We start from the raw sequence: 17845 nt of genomic DNA on the forward strand, positions 1-17845 counted from the left end.
GATTGTCAATGCAGATCACTTGATCAAAAAAAAAAAAAAAAAAAACAGCCCCCCACCCAAAACAAAGAAAAAGTGTTCAAAGAGAAAGCATAGATGGGATTTTGGTCAAAATAGATCTGGTTTCAGCTACTTTCTTACTTGGACTTGCTTGTTTCTCCTGCCTTTTTTTTTTTTTTGAGCCATGCCATGTGGCATGTGGGGTCTTAGTTCCCTGGCCAGGGATCAAACCCTTGCCCCCTACATTGGGAGCACGAAGTCTTAACCACTGGACCACCAGGAAAGTCCCTCTCCAATTTCTGGTCCTTCATATCCTTTAACTCACTCTTTACTTAGTACATTCTAGCCACAAGGACCTTCCCCAGTTCCTCAAATGCACCCACCTCTTTCTTCACGGTGTCCCCTCATTCTCTTGCTTCCTCTGAAATGTCCTTCCTGGTACAGTGCATTTGGCTATCACCTACCTCTTCATTCTAGTCTCAACTTAGATGCCATCTCTTCAGAGACGCCTTCCATTGACCTCCCCAACCTCAATCAGCCTCTCTTCTTTCTTATCACTTGCTGCTATTTGTAGAATATTCTTGGTGGTGTTTATTAGTATAATGCCTGTCTCCTCCCAAAGGGGAAAGAGTTCTGTGTGGGCAGAGAGCATGTCAGCTTGGTTTACCGGTGCTCTGCTCATAGCCTGTGTTGAAAAAGATTTTTAAATGAAATAATAAATGACTTTGGTTGATTCACTTAACCTTTATGGCTTTATCTATACAATGATGGTATTAATTTCCACTTTTTAAAAGTCATTAGAATGAAATAAGGGGACATATCTAAAGAGCCATGCATACATACTCATGTGCTAAGTCATGTTCGACTCTTGCAATCCCATGAACTGTAGCCCACCAAGCTCTTCTCTCCATGGGATTCTTTAGGCAAGAATACTGGACCTCCAGATTCGCTTTTACCCCTGACTCGGCTCTCCTTACTTCCACTTTTCATGTTTTGGAAAAATTTTTGTGACTGTTTCCTTGCCACTGATTCCTGGTAAGACTCCTTCCTGAGTTCAGTTTTGCCCACTCAGCCTTGGGATGCATTACTGAAGGGAGGTGAACTTTCTATTACCTGTGGTTACAAACAGCTGTTATTTCAGCCCCAGTCAGGACTAATCTATACATACATTTCTAGAATGAACACAGCTACTGATGGGTGGATAATCCAATTGACTGATGAATCTAAGCACGTTTTCATTTATGGTGGACGGAGCTAAATAAAGAAGGATACAGTGTGCATCGATCGTACTGTATCACGAGTTTCTCAGACTTCTTCTGTTGGTTTCTTAGAAACTGTGGAGCAGCACGCCGTGGCCTGTCAAACGTGGGGAGCTGGCAGAGCAACTGGCTAGTCCTGAGGGTCTTCGCATAAAAGGCAGTCGGGATCCTGGTCGGCTGGCAGCTCCATCTGAATGGTGAGTGAGTGCACGGGAAAGCGCCTGCTAAGGACTCGTGCAATTTCTCTCCGAACCACCTGGCTGTCCCGGCGGGCTGCTGTTGATAAAGAACCGAGAGAGATTGGCACTGATTGCACACACAGGGGCGGCAGCTCATCTCCAGCTTCAGGTACTCTGTCTCTGCAGCTGGGGTAGGGCACAGGCCGCGCGCTTGGAAGGAGCCGTGATGGCTCTGACAGTCAGCTACGCGGACACAGACACGGCTGCAGCGCCCTGTCACTATGGGGACTTCCTGCCCACAGTCCTCTCTGGGGTCTGGCGTCCCTAGGGGCTGAGTGTGACAGAGGAGATAAGCCAGGAAAAAGCCAAGTCAGAACTACTGTTTCTTATACAGCCCTGCTCACTGGCTCCCTGAGTTCTCTGAGTTTTCACCCTTATATCTAATCACAATTTATCTCAAGGATAGTGACAAGAACCAGGAAGCATTTAGAGCAGCAACCTTCTCTGCCGTCTTTTTCTCTTTTCCCAAAAGGTATCAGGAGGCTGTGAAGTTCCCTCCATGGTAACCTGAGTGTTTACTAGATCCTTCCATTTGCAGTGAAATATTGGTGTAGTGGAGGCTGTAAATTCCCTGCAGCCAGATCCAAGCCTCTCAGCTGAGATGAGGATGTCTGAGAAAGCACAGTCCTCCAATGACTCTTCCTATATCCTGCCTCTAAGTAACTCCATGAGTTATTTCACAGCAGCCTAATACATCATCCTTGGTCTGAGCTGTCTCCCAAGCCATTGCCCATTTTCTCAGCCCTAGGATGTATCCTGAGCAAAATCACCTTCTACTGGACAAAGTAGTTTTTTAGGGTAAACCTCACATCCTAAGAGTTATCTCACATGGTTACAGAATTGCTAACCATCCAGTAAAGGAATCACCATTAATTCTGACTAGTATATCTTTTACCTTTTTGGAATCTTAAGGATGGGACCTGTGTCTCCTTCACCTTTCTCTCTTTGATGCTAGGGTAAAACATCTCACACACCAAAGATAATCAGTGAAGGTTTCTTGTTAAATTCATTCCACTCCTTTAACCAATAGGACATCGAGTCAAACAAAGTTTAAGGCCTTGAAGCTTGGGTGGCATTTTATCCTTTTGTTCTACTCTCTAAACTTCTACCATTGACCTCCAGGGTGGTCATAAGTAGCACTGTTGCCATGACGACACTGGCACCGGGGAAGGGGGTTTCAGCTGCCCTGGGTCACACGAAACACATTGCAATTGTTTGGGCATGCAACAGGCACCCAGGGCTGCTCTACCAACAGGAGGGAAATTACTGATGTTATAGGATAAGAATGAATTCTTGTCCAGGATGTTTACCAAACTCACTGACCTGCAGCAACGTGAACAGAGAGAATCACTTGGTTCATTGTTAGCGACCAGATGTGCAAACTGTGCACAGACACCACCCCATCCACTGCTAAGATGAGCTCTTTCACACCATTGTAGCTCAGGTGCTTTGGCACACCTGCCAAGAGGAGAGAACAGGAGGCTGGGGTTAGTAGGTTATCTCATGAAATATGGCTCAGTGCAAGGATTAATTGGGGCTGCAAAGTCCTCACTCAAACGCTACCTTGCCCTCCCCATCTATGGTTTCTCTTTTCAAATGTTTACAAAAAGCAGATTCACCTGTTTCAAAGGGTTTGCCATCAGCCACAGGTTCACAAAGAGCATTTGCAGATTTTACTCTGTGACCATCAAGACAGTCATCACCCTTCATTTCTTAGAGTGTATTATCCCCCCAATTACATTTGCAATTATCTGGAAAACAAAGTGGAATCCCATGGGATTTGGTATTGAATAATCTTGGGTTGGCATTCTGACTACAACTATTATAAATTTTACCCAGCACTTGGAACTTCTCTAATCCTCAGAATATTTGTAGTAAAATAGGTATGATAAAAGCAATATGTAGTTAATAGAGTCCTTTGGGGACTCTGAAATCATCTCAGAAAACATCTGTCCTTTGTAAACTCTAATGCTATACAAGTGTTAGTTATCCAACCAGTCCCTTAGTGAACTATGATAATAGGAAATTCTAATGTTATAATACCATCTCATTATTCTGTCTGTAGAATTTCTATTATTTTAAGTTCATTAGTAAGGGTTTACTATTCAAGCTGCAGAATGTAGTAGTTTGATTGTCATCATTGTTTCTAGAGGAATACTGTGGGACATGCAAGAAGGTGGAGAGTTTGGCAGCCAGTCAGCTATGTTTTGGGGCTAAAGAACTGGAGTGTCTCTACCTGGAGATGGGAAGGTGAAGGGAAGTAGAACCATTGTTTTCAAACATTGCGAGGATTGTCACATAGAAGATGATAGGATTCGAAAACATAAGGGCACTTGGTTTGGCTGGCTAAATACCAAGTCAGTGATTGGTTAAAATCATAAAAGGTATCAGGTTGATATAAGAATTTTTTTAAAATCAACTCAACCAGCACCACTGTGGTAAAGCCATTTGATGCAATAGGTAAATCTCTCTCAACTAAAGATGATCCAAAGAGGATTCTGTGGAAAAGATTTCTAAGGATGAACACTTTTTGGCTTCCACTTCAATTATATACATACAACAGAAACACCTGGTATGTTGGTTATAAATAAATATGCCTTGGCTCCATTAAAATTCTCCTGAAGAAAACATCTATGGATGAGGCTCTGAAATCTATATGCTTTCAGAGTGGCTCTTGACCTTGGATGCACATTAGTGTCACCAGATATTTAAGAAATCCCAATGACCAGGTTATACCCAAGACCAATTAAATCAGATTTTCTGGGGATAAGACCAGCATCAGTATTTTCTTAACTCATTTGTTGATTCTAACAGAGTCAAAGTAGAGAACCATTGCACTAGTATTTAAAGCTGCTGGGCAGCCCTACTTTGAAGTGGTTCTCAAGCTTGCCTACATGTTAAAAAAAAAAATAAATCAGAGCCAGTTTCTATTAAATCAAGATCTCTGCATCTAGGACCTCGGCATAAGTATTTTCCAAAAGCTTCTCAGGTGATTGTAATAAGCTGCCAGTGTAGAACCACTTTCTTAAAGGGAATGGGGAATCCTTAGCCCTGCTTTTTCAGGATTTAAGAACGTCGCTCATAGGGATTCCCTCCTTGGAGCTAACCTAAAATACAGTACAGTTTGAGTTTATGAAACATTTTATATTGTTCCATAGAACAAAGAGCTGGTCAACATGATGTTTTACTCTATGAGCTCCTCAAAGCTCAGGGTACTAGAAACAAATTAAAGAAGTTCTTGTCTCAGATTAGCCATAGAATGTGCGTATAGTCATGGGTGAAAATGTTATACAATAATAAAATAATTAATAATATTAGCACCTTTATTAAGAACCTACTATAGGTTGAAGTTTGTGCTAAGCACTTTATAGTAATGATCTTATTTAATAGTTATAAAACTTTAAGATCTAATCAGTGTTAGAACTGTTTGACTGGAGAAGAAATTGGGAGTCAGAAAGATTAAGAATTTGTAAGGCCACATGGGTAAGTGGGATGCCAGACTCTAAGATCCCTCTTCTGGGTGTGAAGTGTTATGTAAACATTAGACCCCAGGTACGGTAACCCAGAGATGACAATTATGCCTAATGTATCATCCCTGGAGAGTTTCCTTTGACCTTTTGCTGTCATTCATCTGGGACTCTTGAGATGAAGTCAAGATCCTACTATCTCTTTTTCTCTTGCCTCCTTTTATCACTTTACTTTTATGGAGAATGCACGTCTATGGCTATTTATTTTCCTCTATGAAATAATATTGACAAGCAAGAGGATATGTTCCTGTTAACCTCAGTATTCATCACATCCTAGAAATCTTTTTCTTTCTGATGGAGAGCCTACAAAAATATTAATGCATCCAGAAAAAGTTCAAAAAAATAATTACCCAGGCTAATACACATGTGAAAAACTACTCAATAGGTTTCATAATTAAACATTCACATAAGATATAATATATTCACCTATCAGATTAGAGGAGAATCAACAGTTTGATAATATCCAGTGATGGTGAAGATGGGAAGAAATGAGCACTCTCATACTCTGTTGGTGGGAAAGAAACTGATATGGTCTCTTTGGTAGAAATGACAGTATCTATCAAATTTTAAAAGGTCTATAACTTCTGAAACATCAATATACATCTAGGAATTATTCCACAGATTCAAGTGCCAAGAATATAATTGAAGCATTATTTGTAATGTCCATCAATAAGCAAGTGGATGCTAACAATAGAATACTTTTTACCCATGAAAAAGAAAGAGGTTATCTATGTATTTACCAATATGGAAAGATTTCTAGTTGAAAAAAACAAGGTGCAGAACAAAATACGTGTATAATCTTGTTTGTATGAAAAAAGACATATATACACACACTGTATACACACACACACACACATACTCATGTATATATACACACATATGTATGCACATATTTAGGGTTTCCCTGGTGGCTTGGTGGTAAAGAATCTGCCTGTCAAGCAGGAGACATAGTTTCAATCCCTAGGTCGGAATGATCCCCTGGAGACAGAAATGGTAACCCACTCCAGTACTCTTGCTCAGGATGGGGTTGCAAAAGAGTCAGACACAACTTAGCGACTAAGTAACAACAGCATACACACGTGTGTGTGTGTGTGTGTGTGTGTGTGTGTTATGTTTATACATATATGTGTAAATACATTGTTTTTGGAAAGATATATGTCACCTTTTACCTTATTAGTAGATGTTAGGCTTGAAGATTGAGAATTTAAAGGTGAAAAAATGGGGAGAAGTCTTATCATTTTATGCCTTTCCATTTACACGTATATGTGTATGTATGCCTTTCTACACATATACATGGGTTTCCCTGGTAGCTCAGCTGGTAAAGAATCCACCTGCAATGCAGGAGACCCTGGTTCAACTCCTGGGTTGGGAAGATTCCCTAGAGGAGGGCATAGAAACCCTCTCCAGTATTCTTGCCTGGAGAATTCCATGGACAGACGACCCTGGCAGGCTACATTCCATGGGGTTGCAAAGAGTCAGATGGCTGAGCGACTAAGCACACAGCACACACACGCACATATATATTTAAATTTTATCTAGTACAAGCATTATTTTATGCTAACCTAATTTAAAAATAAGTATATTTCATATGGGAGTTACCTGCCTATCTGATAGGAGTTTCAATAATTAGCTATACTTTTCCTTACATAAAAAAAGATAATCACGAGAGAAGAGCTGTACTGAGAGAGAACACTGAATATAGTCATCGTAAATTGTATATGCATTTGTCTCTTTTCGATAGCTTCTGTAAAAGCAGCAACAGCTGCAGCCCGGCTCTCAGCCCCCAGGACAGGAGGTGGAATCATCTGGGACCTAAACAAATACCCAGTCCCCTGCCAGGCGAGGGCGTTCACTTGTCACACAAGGACTTTCGACTCCGTTTCCTGTTTCACTGTGGTCAGCACAGCCACCTACCAATGGTTACAGTGCCGGCTGAGAACAAAACCCTTCCTGTGTCCTCTGCAGTGAAGGCTGAGCTAGGGGAGGATGAACTGTTGCGGAGGCAGCTGCCCTCTGAGACTGTGCCCACCTTTGATCACAGTGAGCTGGACAGAAGAGAGCAGCTCAGCCAACATCTGGGTGGTTTTGATCATCTGAATGTTTGGTAGGATGCAAACCTCTAGCTGTGATTGGATTTTCCAAGGACTGCTCCCCGTGCCCTCATGGAGGAATCTCTGAAGTGGTATGAAAACACTAGTCCAGTGTTTCTCAAAGTATGGTCCCCAGGGCAGTAGCATCAACATCTTGTTAAAATTCAAATTTCTCAGGCCCCATCCCATCCAGGTCTACTGTCTCAGGAACTGTCCGGTGGGCCTCACAGTCTGTTTTAACAGACCCTCCAAGTGATTCTGACGCCACTAATGTCTGAGAACTGCTGGCCTAACAAACATTTTACCTTTTCAGTATCATAGTACTTATAATGCTGCCCAAGAGACAGAGTTACACAATCTTTCTTAGGTAATTTCCATGTATTTAGGAATAAACGTATAATTTTGCTGTTTCTCCCTCACTGTTTATCTCTAGTATTTGTCCATATTGCTTTTATACTATGCCATATGATACGATAGTTGCTGGGGAAGAAATAGAAGCCAATTCTTTTTTATTTATTCCCGTATGAATAAAACTCATAGTACTTGTATTCATAAAAGTTCCTTATAAGTTTACATTTTCCTTATAATGCAGGCTCACAGTGAGCATGCCTTGAGATCATTTCCTTTTGTGGTTATAGGGAAAAGAAAACACACGTGCTGGAAATAATATGAAAATCACTCCTACCTTCCATGAGTAAGATGGAGAAGTCCTTTAAGATCGTGACGGTGCTGGCCAAAACCAGGCCAGAAAAGACAAATGTGCAGATCGGGTCTGCCATCTTATACTCTGGCTAGAAAAAAAAAGGAATTTCAGTTCATTGAATCCAGGCCTCCCATGCAGAAAGTCTGATTGATAAAATAAGTAAACCCCCATGCTTCCTTCCTTTCCTGTCACCCATTCACCCTCCTCACACTTCCCATCCAAATCAGAGACAAGACTTCCTAAAGACGTAATCCTTCACCTAAGCTTTCAACTCTCAGTGACTGAAGAAGGGAGACCACAGGACATGCTCTCCTCACAATTTAAGAAGTAAGGAGGGGGACTTTCCCAGTGGTCCAGTGGTAAAGAATCTACCTTCCAGTGTTGGGGACGAAGGTTTGATCCCTGGTCAGGCAACTGAGATCCCACATGCCTTGGAGCAGCTAAGCCCACACAGCACAACTACAGAAAGCCTGCTCACTGCAGTGAAAAGCCAGTGCTGCCAATTTTTTTAATTAATTAATTTATTTTCATTGGAGGCTAATTACTTTACAATATTGTGGTGGTTTTTGCCATACGTCAACATGAATCAGCCTCGGGTATACATGGTCCCCCCATCCTGAACCTTCCTCCCACCTCCCTCCCCACCCCATCCCTCTGGGTTGTCCCAGTGCGCTGACTTTGAATGCCCTGCTTCATGCATCAAACTTGCACTCTATTTTACATATGGTTATATACATGTTTCAATGCTATTCTTTCAGATCAGGAAAAGCCAGTGCTGCCTTTTTTTTTTTTTAATGAGGATAAAAAAGAAGTAAGAAGAGAGACATCCTTGAGTACTCCTTCAAAAGGCCTTATTTAATGTCTCTTAAATTAATAGAAGTAGAGAGGATGGATGAAAATATGCACACATGGGCAAAGCATTCAATGACTTTTCAGCCTTAATTATGATAAGAAAGGGAATCATCTGCTCAGAGGTTGCATGTGACCAAGGTACAGCCAGAGCTTGGTCTTGGCAGATGGGGTCAGTATATATCTTTCTCTCTTAAGTATGTTACAGACTCAAGGTAGGTGTCTTTGATACAGTCCAAAAAGTATACACTGAGGCCTCATTCTCATGCTCTCTCACCACTGGTGCCCTTGGCCTCAGGGTGAAACATCTGCTATTCTGCCCTTGATGAAGTTCTATGCCACAGAAAACTCTGTGCCTCATTACTTCTAAGAAACTCAGCCAGAGTGACCTTCATAAGAGTACTTTCAAACTCTACTCACCTGTACAACTTGAACAATTTTGCCTTAAACTTAAATCTTTCAGTGAGGATTTACTCCTTTGAATTCTTTTTTATTTACATGTTTTAATTTTTTAGTAAAACAATAGAGTCCCTGCTAAATGGACAGTAATGACACAAATGGACAGAGATGAATGCCCCTCTCCTCCATTACCCGCCTGCCTGTACTTCTGCCCTCACCCACCTCTTTTAGTTCTTGTTATTACCAAACAGAGAGCTATAGTGAATATTTGTTTAGGGTCAGAGGCTCACCCAGATCTACTCCAGGTTTCCATTAATACAGTTCTTTTGGGAAAGAAGTTCTCTCCCTCCCATGTGGAAGAGTCAGTCAATGGCTCTACCCGCCCCATCCAAGCAACAGAAACAAGACCCAGTCTACATCAATTGTGTTCCATTTCCCAGCAACATGAATTTTCAGCAGAGTGACAAGAAGAGGGAAAATAATTAGCTGAATCACATTCATTTCAGGCTTCCCAGCTGCCTCAGTAGTAAAGAATTCACCTGCAAATGCAGAAGATGTGGATTTGATCCCTGGGTTGGAAAGATCTACTGGAGGAGGAAATGGCAACCCATTCTAGTATTCTTGCCTGGAAAATCCCATGACTGAGGAGCCTGGTGGGCTACAGTTCATAGAGTTGCAAAGAGTCAGACACCATTGAGCGACCGAGCATGCACGCACACATATACATTCCTTTCAGCATGGTGCCTGGGACAGAAGTTGGATAGTTTCTGAAATCTGAAAACCAGAAGTTTCCCTTATTTCTACCTTGCTTTCTTAGATGAGTACCTCTAATAAATTTCAATCAGTGAATCAATGTTTTGCTAAAGTGAGCTAGAGATGTTTCCTGTTGCTTATAACCCCAAAACCCTAAGTTTTTCATGGTTCTGTTGCTGTCCACCTTAACCCCAGGACAAAAGAACTGCTTTCTTAAAAGACTGGCAGCCCTATAGTTAACGACATAGCTCTTATGAATTCGGAAAATCTAAGGTTTCAAGCTTTGAATGTTTGTTTGTTTACACCTTGAAAAGTAATTTGTGTAGGCAAATCGGCTGTCTACCCCCATGTAAGGTAATAATGGAGGGCCAGATCATGTACCACCTAATCTATAAAGTCACTGGAACAGCGAGTAGACTCCAACATACTCACCTTAAAGTAGATAATCAGTGCACTGGTTAACACACTGATGCTCTGAAATAGATCTCCAAGGGCATGTACAAAAGCAGCTCTGACACTGGCATTGGCTTGCACTTCTTTGTGATTGTGGGCAGGGCGTTTCTGGTATAAAATCACACTTAGTCTGAAAGAAAAAACAATGTCCTTGGCACACATGAGATTAACCCTTAAAAATCTTTGCAGTATCATGGGGGAGTTGACGGCAGCCTGTGTTATCCAAAGTGGCAATGGATTGAAATATTACTGCTTTATAATGGACTATTTTGGAGTAATTTTGAACACAGGGGTATCACAGAATTTTCAAATTTTCACACAAGGACAGACATTGAAGATTCACATCAGTTTTCTCTTTCTAATTAATGCTATGCTGTGCTTAGTTGCTCAGTCATGTCCGACTCTTTGTGACCCCAGGGACTGTAGCCCGCCAGGCTCCTCTGTCCATGGGGATTCTCCAGACAAGAATACTGGGGTGGGTTGCCATACACTTCTGGGGATCTTCCCAACCCAAGGGTTGAACCCAGGTCTCCTGCATTGCAGGCAGATTCCTTACCATCTGAGCCACCAGGGAAGCCCGGGAATACTGGAGTGGGTAGCCTATCCCTTCCTCCAGGGGATCTTCCTGACCCAGGAATCAAACCAGGGTCTACTGCATTGCAGGCAGATTCTTAACCAGCCAAGCTACCGGGGAAGCCCAGCTAATGCTGTTTCATTTTAAAACTAGAGAGTAACATCTGTTAGGTAAATGCCAAGTATTTGACAATGAGGAGGGGAACTATCATTTATCAAGTGTCTACTGAGCTAGACTTAAAGCTGAGCTTTGGTGGGAGCTTAATTAAATGTGCTGGTTTCAAATGCAAAAAGCAGCAGAAAGCAATACAACAAAATAAGCAGTGAATTTCATCAAGGTTGAATTTTTTTAAACTTTTATTTTACTCGATTTTATTCATTTCCACTAGAACTTGAAATGTGAATGATTCCCTAATGGCCAATGATGAAAGTAATGTGCTTGTGTAAATATGTAGCTGTTTATCAAAACTGCAATATATTCATGTATATAAATGTTTTATGTGTATATAACATATTGCAAAATTTAACATCTCTAATCCAATTTCAGGAGATTAGTAGTGGGCCCTATAAATTATTTACCCAATTCTGTTTATCTACAACTTTAGGAGTAATATCTCTTATGTTTTGCCTAGAAACACTTTCTGTGCATTTTAGAACAAAGGTGTAAAAAAATAATTTTTCAGTGACACATACCCCAGTCTATTTGCAGGTAAAGTCTCTATTAAATCTCAGGCCATCATCACAAGCAGAGTGACTTCTATTCATCAAGATTTGATCATTATATAATCTACAAGGTCTTATATTGTTACTGTTTGAGCAGAAATTCACCTTCTATTAGAAGCTACCATTTAAAGTTCTTCAGACAGCCATGTATGCCTGGCAGTTATTAGACTTTCTAGGCCTGCCATGTATGCTCATCCCATTGTCATTCATTCTTTTACTCATTTTATATTTAATTTTAAAAAACTTATACAGGGATTTTGTATGCCAGGCACTGTTAAATAATTGGAGCATAACAGTGAAAATAGACATGACCCCTCCCCATTATAACTTTAAGTATGATGGAGACGGCAGAGATTCTAAAAAGACACACATAAATGGAAAATTCTAATTATACTAAGCCTATTAAGAACTGGTGCTACAGATAGTACAACAAGGGAGTCTGATTTAGTTAGACAAAGCAATTGAGTTGGGTTTGAAAGGTTATACTAGAGTTAAATGGGCTAGGAGAGGAGGAAATGTTTCAGGCACAGAAAACTTAGCCTTAAGGCTCTATCAATAACCTTCATCCTAGAATCCCTTAGCAACTTCTGCTAGAATATTCTGCCCTGATTTTGGGCTCCCAAGGAATAGATTTGTTCCCAAATTATGGTTCAGATATCTCTGTAGTCAGACAATGCAGCATCTAGCACTTGAAATCTGTAATCCCAGTTCTCTAAGTAAACATTTTAGTCACTCAGTATGTTTATCCATAAAAACTGCCTCCTTGTGCAGGGAAGTCAATGCTTTTCAATTCCCTGGTCTTTGTAAGTATGAAAATCACCTGCAATATTACGCCCAGAGTTTGAAAACAGTTGCAGTAAAAAGAAAATGTGGATGGTATCTATTTAGAAAGTCAGCCTCAATCATCAAGGTGCCAGATTTATGTGGTAGTTAACTGGGTATATCTTCATCTTTAGTCAGCATGGACACAGCCTATGTGACAATGACTCTTGGGAAATTATTAATATTTTTATTGTTACTGCTGTCCTGGGGACATATTGTTCTTCTTATGCAAAGATGATGACATTGACCCCCGGTCAGCAGGACATGTGGTCTGGCTTATTTGTCTCCTAGGAGTGATAGACTTGTATTGATCTCTCCATATGTTTTCTCCCCCTGACAATGTGAAATGCATTTTCAAGTTAACTGGGGGGAATTAGGGATCTCATCAGTGACAGCAGATCAAATACCACTCTTCTGATTGTTTTATCTTAAAGATTTTGAGCAATGGGTCCCAAAGTAAGAAGTAAGGAATTGAAGTAGGTACAAGGTCAGGATATGAGAATATCTAGAGGAGCTTATTCACAGTATGCATGCTCAGGTTGTCCTCTAATTCCAAGGACTCCTTTGTACCCTCTCTAAAATTAAAAAAAAAAAAAAAACACTGTTTAAAATGCCACTCTACTCTCAGCGTCTTCTTCACTTTTATGTGTGAACCTACCTGATTGCATGTATTATGTCACATTGCAAGATAGGTGATACATAGATGGTATCTGGGTTTCCTATTGCTGCCATAACAAGTTACCACAAAGCCTTTGTGGCTTAGAACAACATAAATGTATTATGTTATAGTTCTGGAGGTCAGAAAGTGGGCAGGACCACATTCCTTCTGGAGGTTCCAGGGGAAAATTCATTTTCTTACCTTTTCCAGCTTCTAGAGGTCAGTTCTGTTCATTGACTCCAGGCCCTTTCCTCCATCTTCAAAGCCAGCAATGCATCATCTTCTCTCCCCTCTGACCTTATGCTTCCCTCTTATAAGGATGTTCATGGTTATGTTGGGTCTATCTGGATAATCCAGGATAATCTGCCCTTCTCAAGATCCATCCTTAACTTAACCACATTCGCAAAGTTTTTCTTACCATGTAAATTGACATATTCAGGAGATCCAAGGGTTAGAATGTGGAAATCCCTGGTGGGCCCTTATTGTGTCTACCATAGATGGTAGGTAGGTAGGTAGATAGGTAGATAGATAGGTAACAGAGTTTTAAGTAAGGTTACCCAAAATCAGACTATCAAATAAGAAAGAGCAAATCAACCAAAAAGGGTCAGAGTCCTGGCCTCAACTCCCCATTGTCATGAGTAATCAAGCAGTTCATCTAGGAAGACCAGACCAACATGGCAATGATGGATGTCCTATGAGAATGATTTAAGATTGTCTGGATAAGAGAATGGACCAACAGATGGAAACTAAAGAGAGAATTTAGCTAACACGGCTTAAGGAAGAATTTTCATCCAATCATAATGATGCAAAGATAAGATAAGTTGCTCTTGAGAGAAATAAATTCCCTGTTACTCTGTTAAAATATATATGAAACTAATTACCATTTTATGGGGATATTGCAAAAGGGAATTCAAAAGTAGAAAGGGGCTGAAGTAAATAAAATTTATGATCCTTTCCAACCCAAGTCTCTGGGAACCCATAATGTGTTCATGTAACAAAAACAGAAGAGGGGTAAGTCACATCCCACGTGGAACTGTCAGTTTGCATGAGAGAGTAGAATGGCTAGAAGCTCAATTCTGGGTTTGGTGGATCTATTTTCAAACCCTCCTCTGCACTACCTCATTGACAATTTATTTACCCTTACTGAGCTTCAATTTTCCTCATCTGTAAAGTATTTGTGTTGTGAACATTGAGCTTGATAATGTAGATCAAAAGATCTTAGCAGTCTCTGGCACACAGGAAGCATTCAAGATGGTAGCTCTTGGAAGCGGATGTTAAAATGCATGTTAACTAGCACAAGCTGCCTGTTCTTGGTCGTAGAGCCTTGTGAACACCCTGTCAGCTCTCTACCATCCTCACAAGTGGAGGAATCAGAAACAAGCAGTAACAACAACAAAACCCCACAGATCTCTGTCCTGACAAGCTTCACGGGCAGCGTGTGGGGCTACTTACATAATGTTGGCTGCCACTGCACAGCTGGAAACGATGATCATCAGAGTCACCCGGATCTGGTAATCGGGGTGTAGCAGGCGTTCACATGCCAGGCACACCAGCACACCTGTCACCACCCAGACGCACAGAATGGAGAGCAGGGCACCGAGGATCTCTAGGGGTACAAGCACACAGACACCCATGCACAAAGAATCTGTGAGCCGCCTTCATCTCCCCAGGACTCACAAGACATTAATGCCCCACCAAAGAAGAGAGGCCTCACAGTACTTCACTTAGTCATTTACAAAGCAGAAGTGTGGATGAATTTTAGTACTAAGATGAGACACTTTCTTCTTGCATTCATAAAATATCAGTTCATTATGCTCCATATTACTAAGTAATTTTCAGCAAATTTTTAAAGCATATTAATTGCTGCCTGCCCTTGCTGTTTTCCTGAGGGATTTTAATTTAAACAGGTGCTAAAATGATTGAAAGTTATTAAGAGATGAAATAATGAGACACAAAGGGTAAAATGTGTTTAGAAACTCTTAATTCTGCCATAAAACATTTACAACTTGCCAGCACTGTAAAATAGTAAAAAGGGAAGGTTTCAGAGGCTTAATGAAAATGAGTTTCATTTGCCAACCCAACATACTATAAATACAGAGGCAAACTCCAAGGTATGTCAACACTCTAACTGTATTTTATGGGCAAGAGTAAGGAAGAAAAATATCAGACTAGAGACATTTACATGAATATTTAAAGATAAGACAGTGTTCAAGCTTCCCACTGAGCAAAGCATGCTTGCTTACTTAGAAGCTCCTTTACCCTCACCTTGATCTTTCACTCAACCTTTTAGATCAGTTCTAAAACCCTATAAGGCTCTAGAAACACTCTGTGAGTCAGTGGTCAGGCACATCCCATAATTTCGACCTTCCCCCCTTTTAAGTAGAGCAGTGTAGCATATCATTTCCCAGACTTCAGTTATTTACATATGCAATTTATGATTTTTGCTATATCCACATGCCCACTGTCTCATGGGCCACTTAACACTCTATTCTTTTATTGAGGTATGGTTTATGGACAAAGTTATATAAATTTCAGGTGTATGAGATAGTGATCCAAAATTTTTTAAAGTTATATTCCATTTATAGTTATTATAAAATATTGGGTAGATTCCCTGTGCTGTATAATATATTCTTGTAGCTTATTTACTTTATGTGTAACAGCTTGTACCTCTTAATCTCCTATCCCTTTATGTGTAACAGCTTGTACCTCTAAAAAAATAAAAAATCTCCTATCCCTATCATGCCCCTCCCTCTTCCCTCTCCCCTACTTTGTTTTATTTTGTAGATTCCACATTTAAGTGGTATAGTATTTTTCATTCTCTGTCTGATTTATTTCACTTAGTAGAACATCCTCCCAGTCCATCCATCCACGATGATGCAAATGGAAATTTCCACTCTTGTTATGGCTGAGTAGTATTCCACTGTGTGTATGTGTGTGTGTGTGTGTGTGTGTGTATGCCCATCTTATCTTTATCCCCTCATCTGTTGATGGACACTTAGGTTACTTCCATATCGTGGAAATTAAAATAATGTTACTATGGACATTGGGTGCATGTATTAACATTATCTTTACCTAAACTCACTTTTTATACTTAGCTTCTTCCTAAACAAAATTATCCATGAAGTTATACGTTTGATGTACTAGTTGATTTTCACCTATATGTCTGCAGAGGTGCTGCCTAATATGGTAGCCATCAATCCAATGTGGCTGTTTAAATTTAAAGTAAAATTAAATATCCAGTTTTTCACTAGCACTAGCCACATTTAAATTGCTCCATGGCCACAGTGTACTATCTATTGTACAACATTTCTCTTGAAACAGAGTTCTGTTGAGCAGCCCTGGCCTTCTAGAGTGTTCATTCTCACTGACCTCTGTGGCTAGGAGGAGAAAGTTCAAGTAGCAATCTAAATTCTGAGTCCTCCCTGTGTTTACAAAACAGCTTTGACCAATGGTATCAGAAAGGGTAAAATGCATGCAAAAATTTATGAGGATCAATAATGGGTACTCAGTCAAAGGTACATGCTTTCCAAATGTAGCCCTATTAGGGACTGAAAACATCTTCAAATCACAGTGTCACCAAATCCTTTTATTGATGTTTATTTCCTCAATTCTCCCTCTCCCTCTCTTTCTCTGAATGTTAAAGGAAAGACAGTGCAAAACACCTCTGATGATAAATTGTTTGGCATGAAATTGTTGTTATTGTTCAGTCAAACCAAATCATGTCCAACTCTTAGGTGGCAGGCCAGGCTTCTCTGTCCCTCACCATCTCCTTGAGTTTGCTCAACTTCATGTCCATTGCGTCTGTGATGCCACCCACCCATCTCATCTCATGAAATTAGAACTTTCTATCATTGTAAGCGTGAAAAACCACAGTTCACAATCATCAGGCTACAACCTGTGGTCTGTGTCTAGTGGCACCTTTTAGTGAAGGCTGTCTGTGTTAGCATGTTGGCCAAAGCTCTGCCCTCAGATCTCTTTCACGTTGATTTTCTCAACTGGTGTGAAAATATGGAGTTATAACTCTTAGTATAAATGATTTTTACATTCATCTAGAAGCTCCTCTTATTCCTCTGACAGAAGAAATAATACAGAGGAGGAGAAGTGAAGAGGCAGTGTGTGTTGAAGAGATGGGTGGACTGTACAAATGAGCCACAGTAAAAATTTCCCTGACTGTAAAGCCTCATCATACCTGGTCCCCTTCCTAGACAAGAGCAAGCCATCACCCCATCAAAGACCTAGCTCTAAGAAAAGAGGAAAAGTAAACTTTCCTTCCCTCTTCCTCCTCTTCCTCCTCCTTTTCTTGTGGTTGTGGATGCTTGTTTGAACAAGATATCCAGCTGAGCCCTTCACTGAATGGCTAAATGCCGTGTGAACTGGAAAGTCCCTATTCTATCCCCAGCCCCTCTAGGAGAAGTTCTTCAGTCTTTCCAAATCTCTGGGCTCTCTGTGCTTTATTTTGCAAAATGTCAGAAGCTTCACCCCGTCCTCTCTCCCAGATGCCAAGTCATTTAATGAGTAACATCATGGCTGTTACCACACACTGAGATCCTTGGGCTGAGGTGGCTGCTAAAATCATGCATGTGTTCCTGTTGTCCTGTCGGAGTCGGGGTAACCGCCGTTGATCTGGCTGCTAGTGGAATTAGCATTGAGAGCACACAGTCTGTTATACACATCTATTTCACTCTCTGCACCGGAGATGTGCCTGTAAGGGATTTTCAAACAAAGCTTGGCTTCATCCCTTCCATTTTTGTACTTGATTTGACTCTGCAGCATTACTCTGCATCGATGCCCAGTTGATGA

At 40.7% G+C, this 17845-nt stretch overlaps 1 protein-coding gene across 1 annotated transcript in view; it reads right to left on the reverse strand.

The window, feature by feature from the left end:
• Positions 1–527: 527 nt before the first annotated feature.
• The window catches only part of SLC30A8 (solute carrier family 30 member 8), a 37280-nt gene continuing 19962 nt past the window's right edge, over positions 528–17845 (reverse strand). The window contains exons 4-8 of the mRNA XM_043484108.1: positions 14498–14651; positions 10249–10399; positions 7798–7903; positions 2819–2953; positions 528–1532 (exon numbers count right to left, since the gene is read on the reverse strand). Coding sequence (XP_043340043.1) covers positions 1387–1532; positions 2819–2953; positions 7798–7903; positions 10249–10399; positions 14498–14651 — 692 coding nt within the window. The 3' untranslated portion in view covers positions 528–1386. The remainder of the gene's footprint in view (positions 1533–2818; positions 2954–7797; positions 7904–10248; positions 10400–14497; positions 14652–17845) is intronic.

Source organism: Cervus canadensis, chromosome 12, assembly GCF_019320065.1.
Source record: "Cervus canadensis isolate Bull #8, Minnesota chromosome 12, ASM1932006v1, whole genome shotgun sequence".
Lineage (NCBI taxonomy): Eukaryota > Metazoa > Chordata > Mammalia > Artiodactyla > Cervidae > Cervus > Cervus canadensis.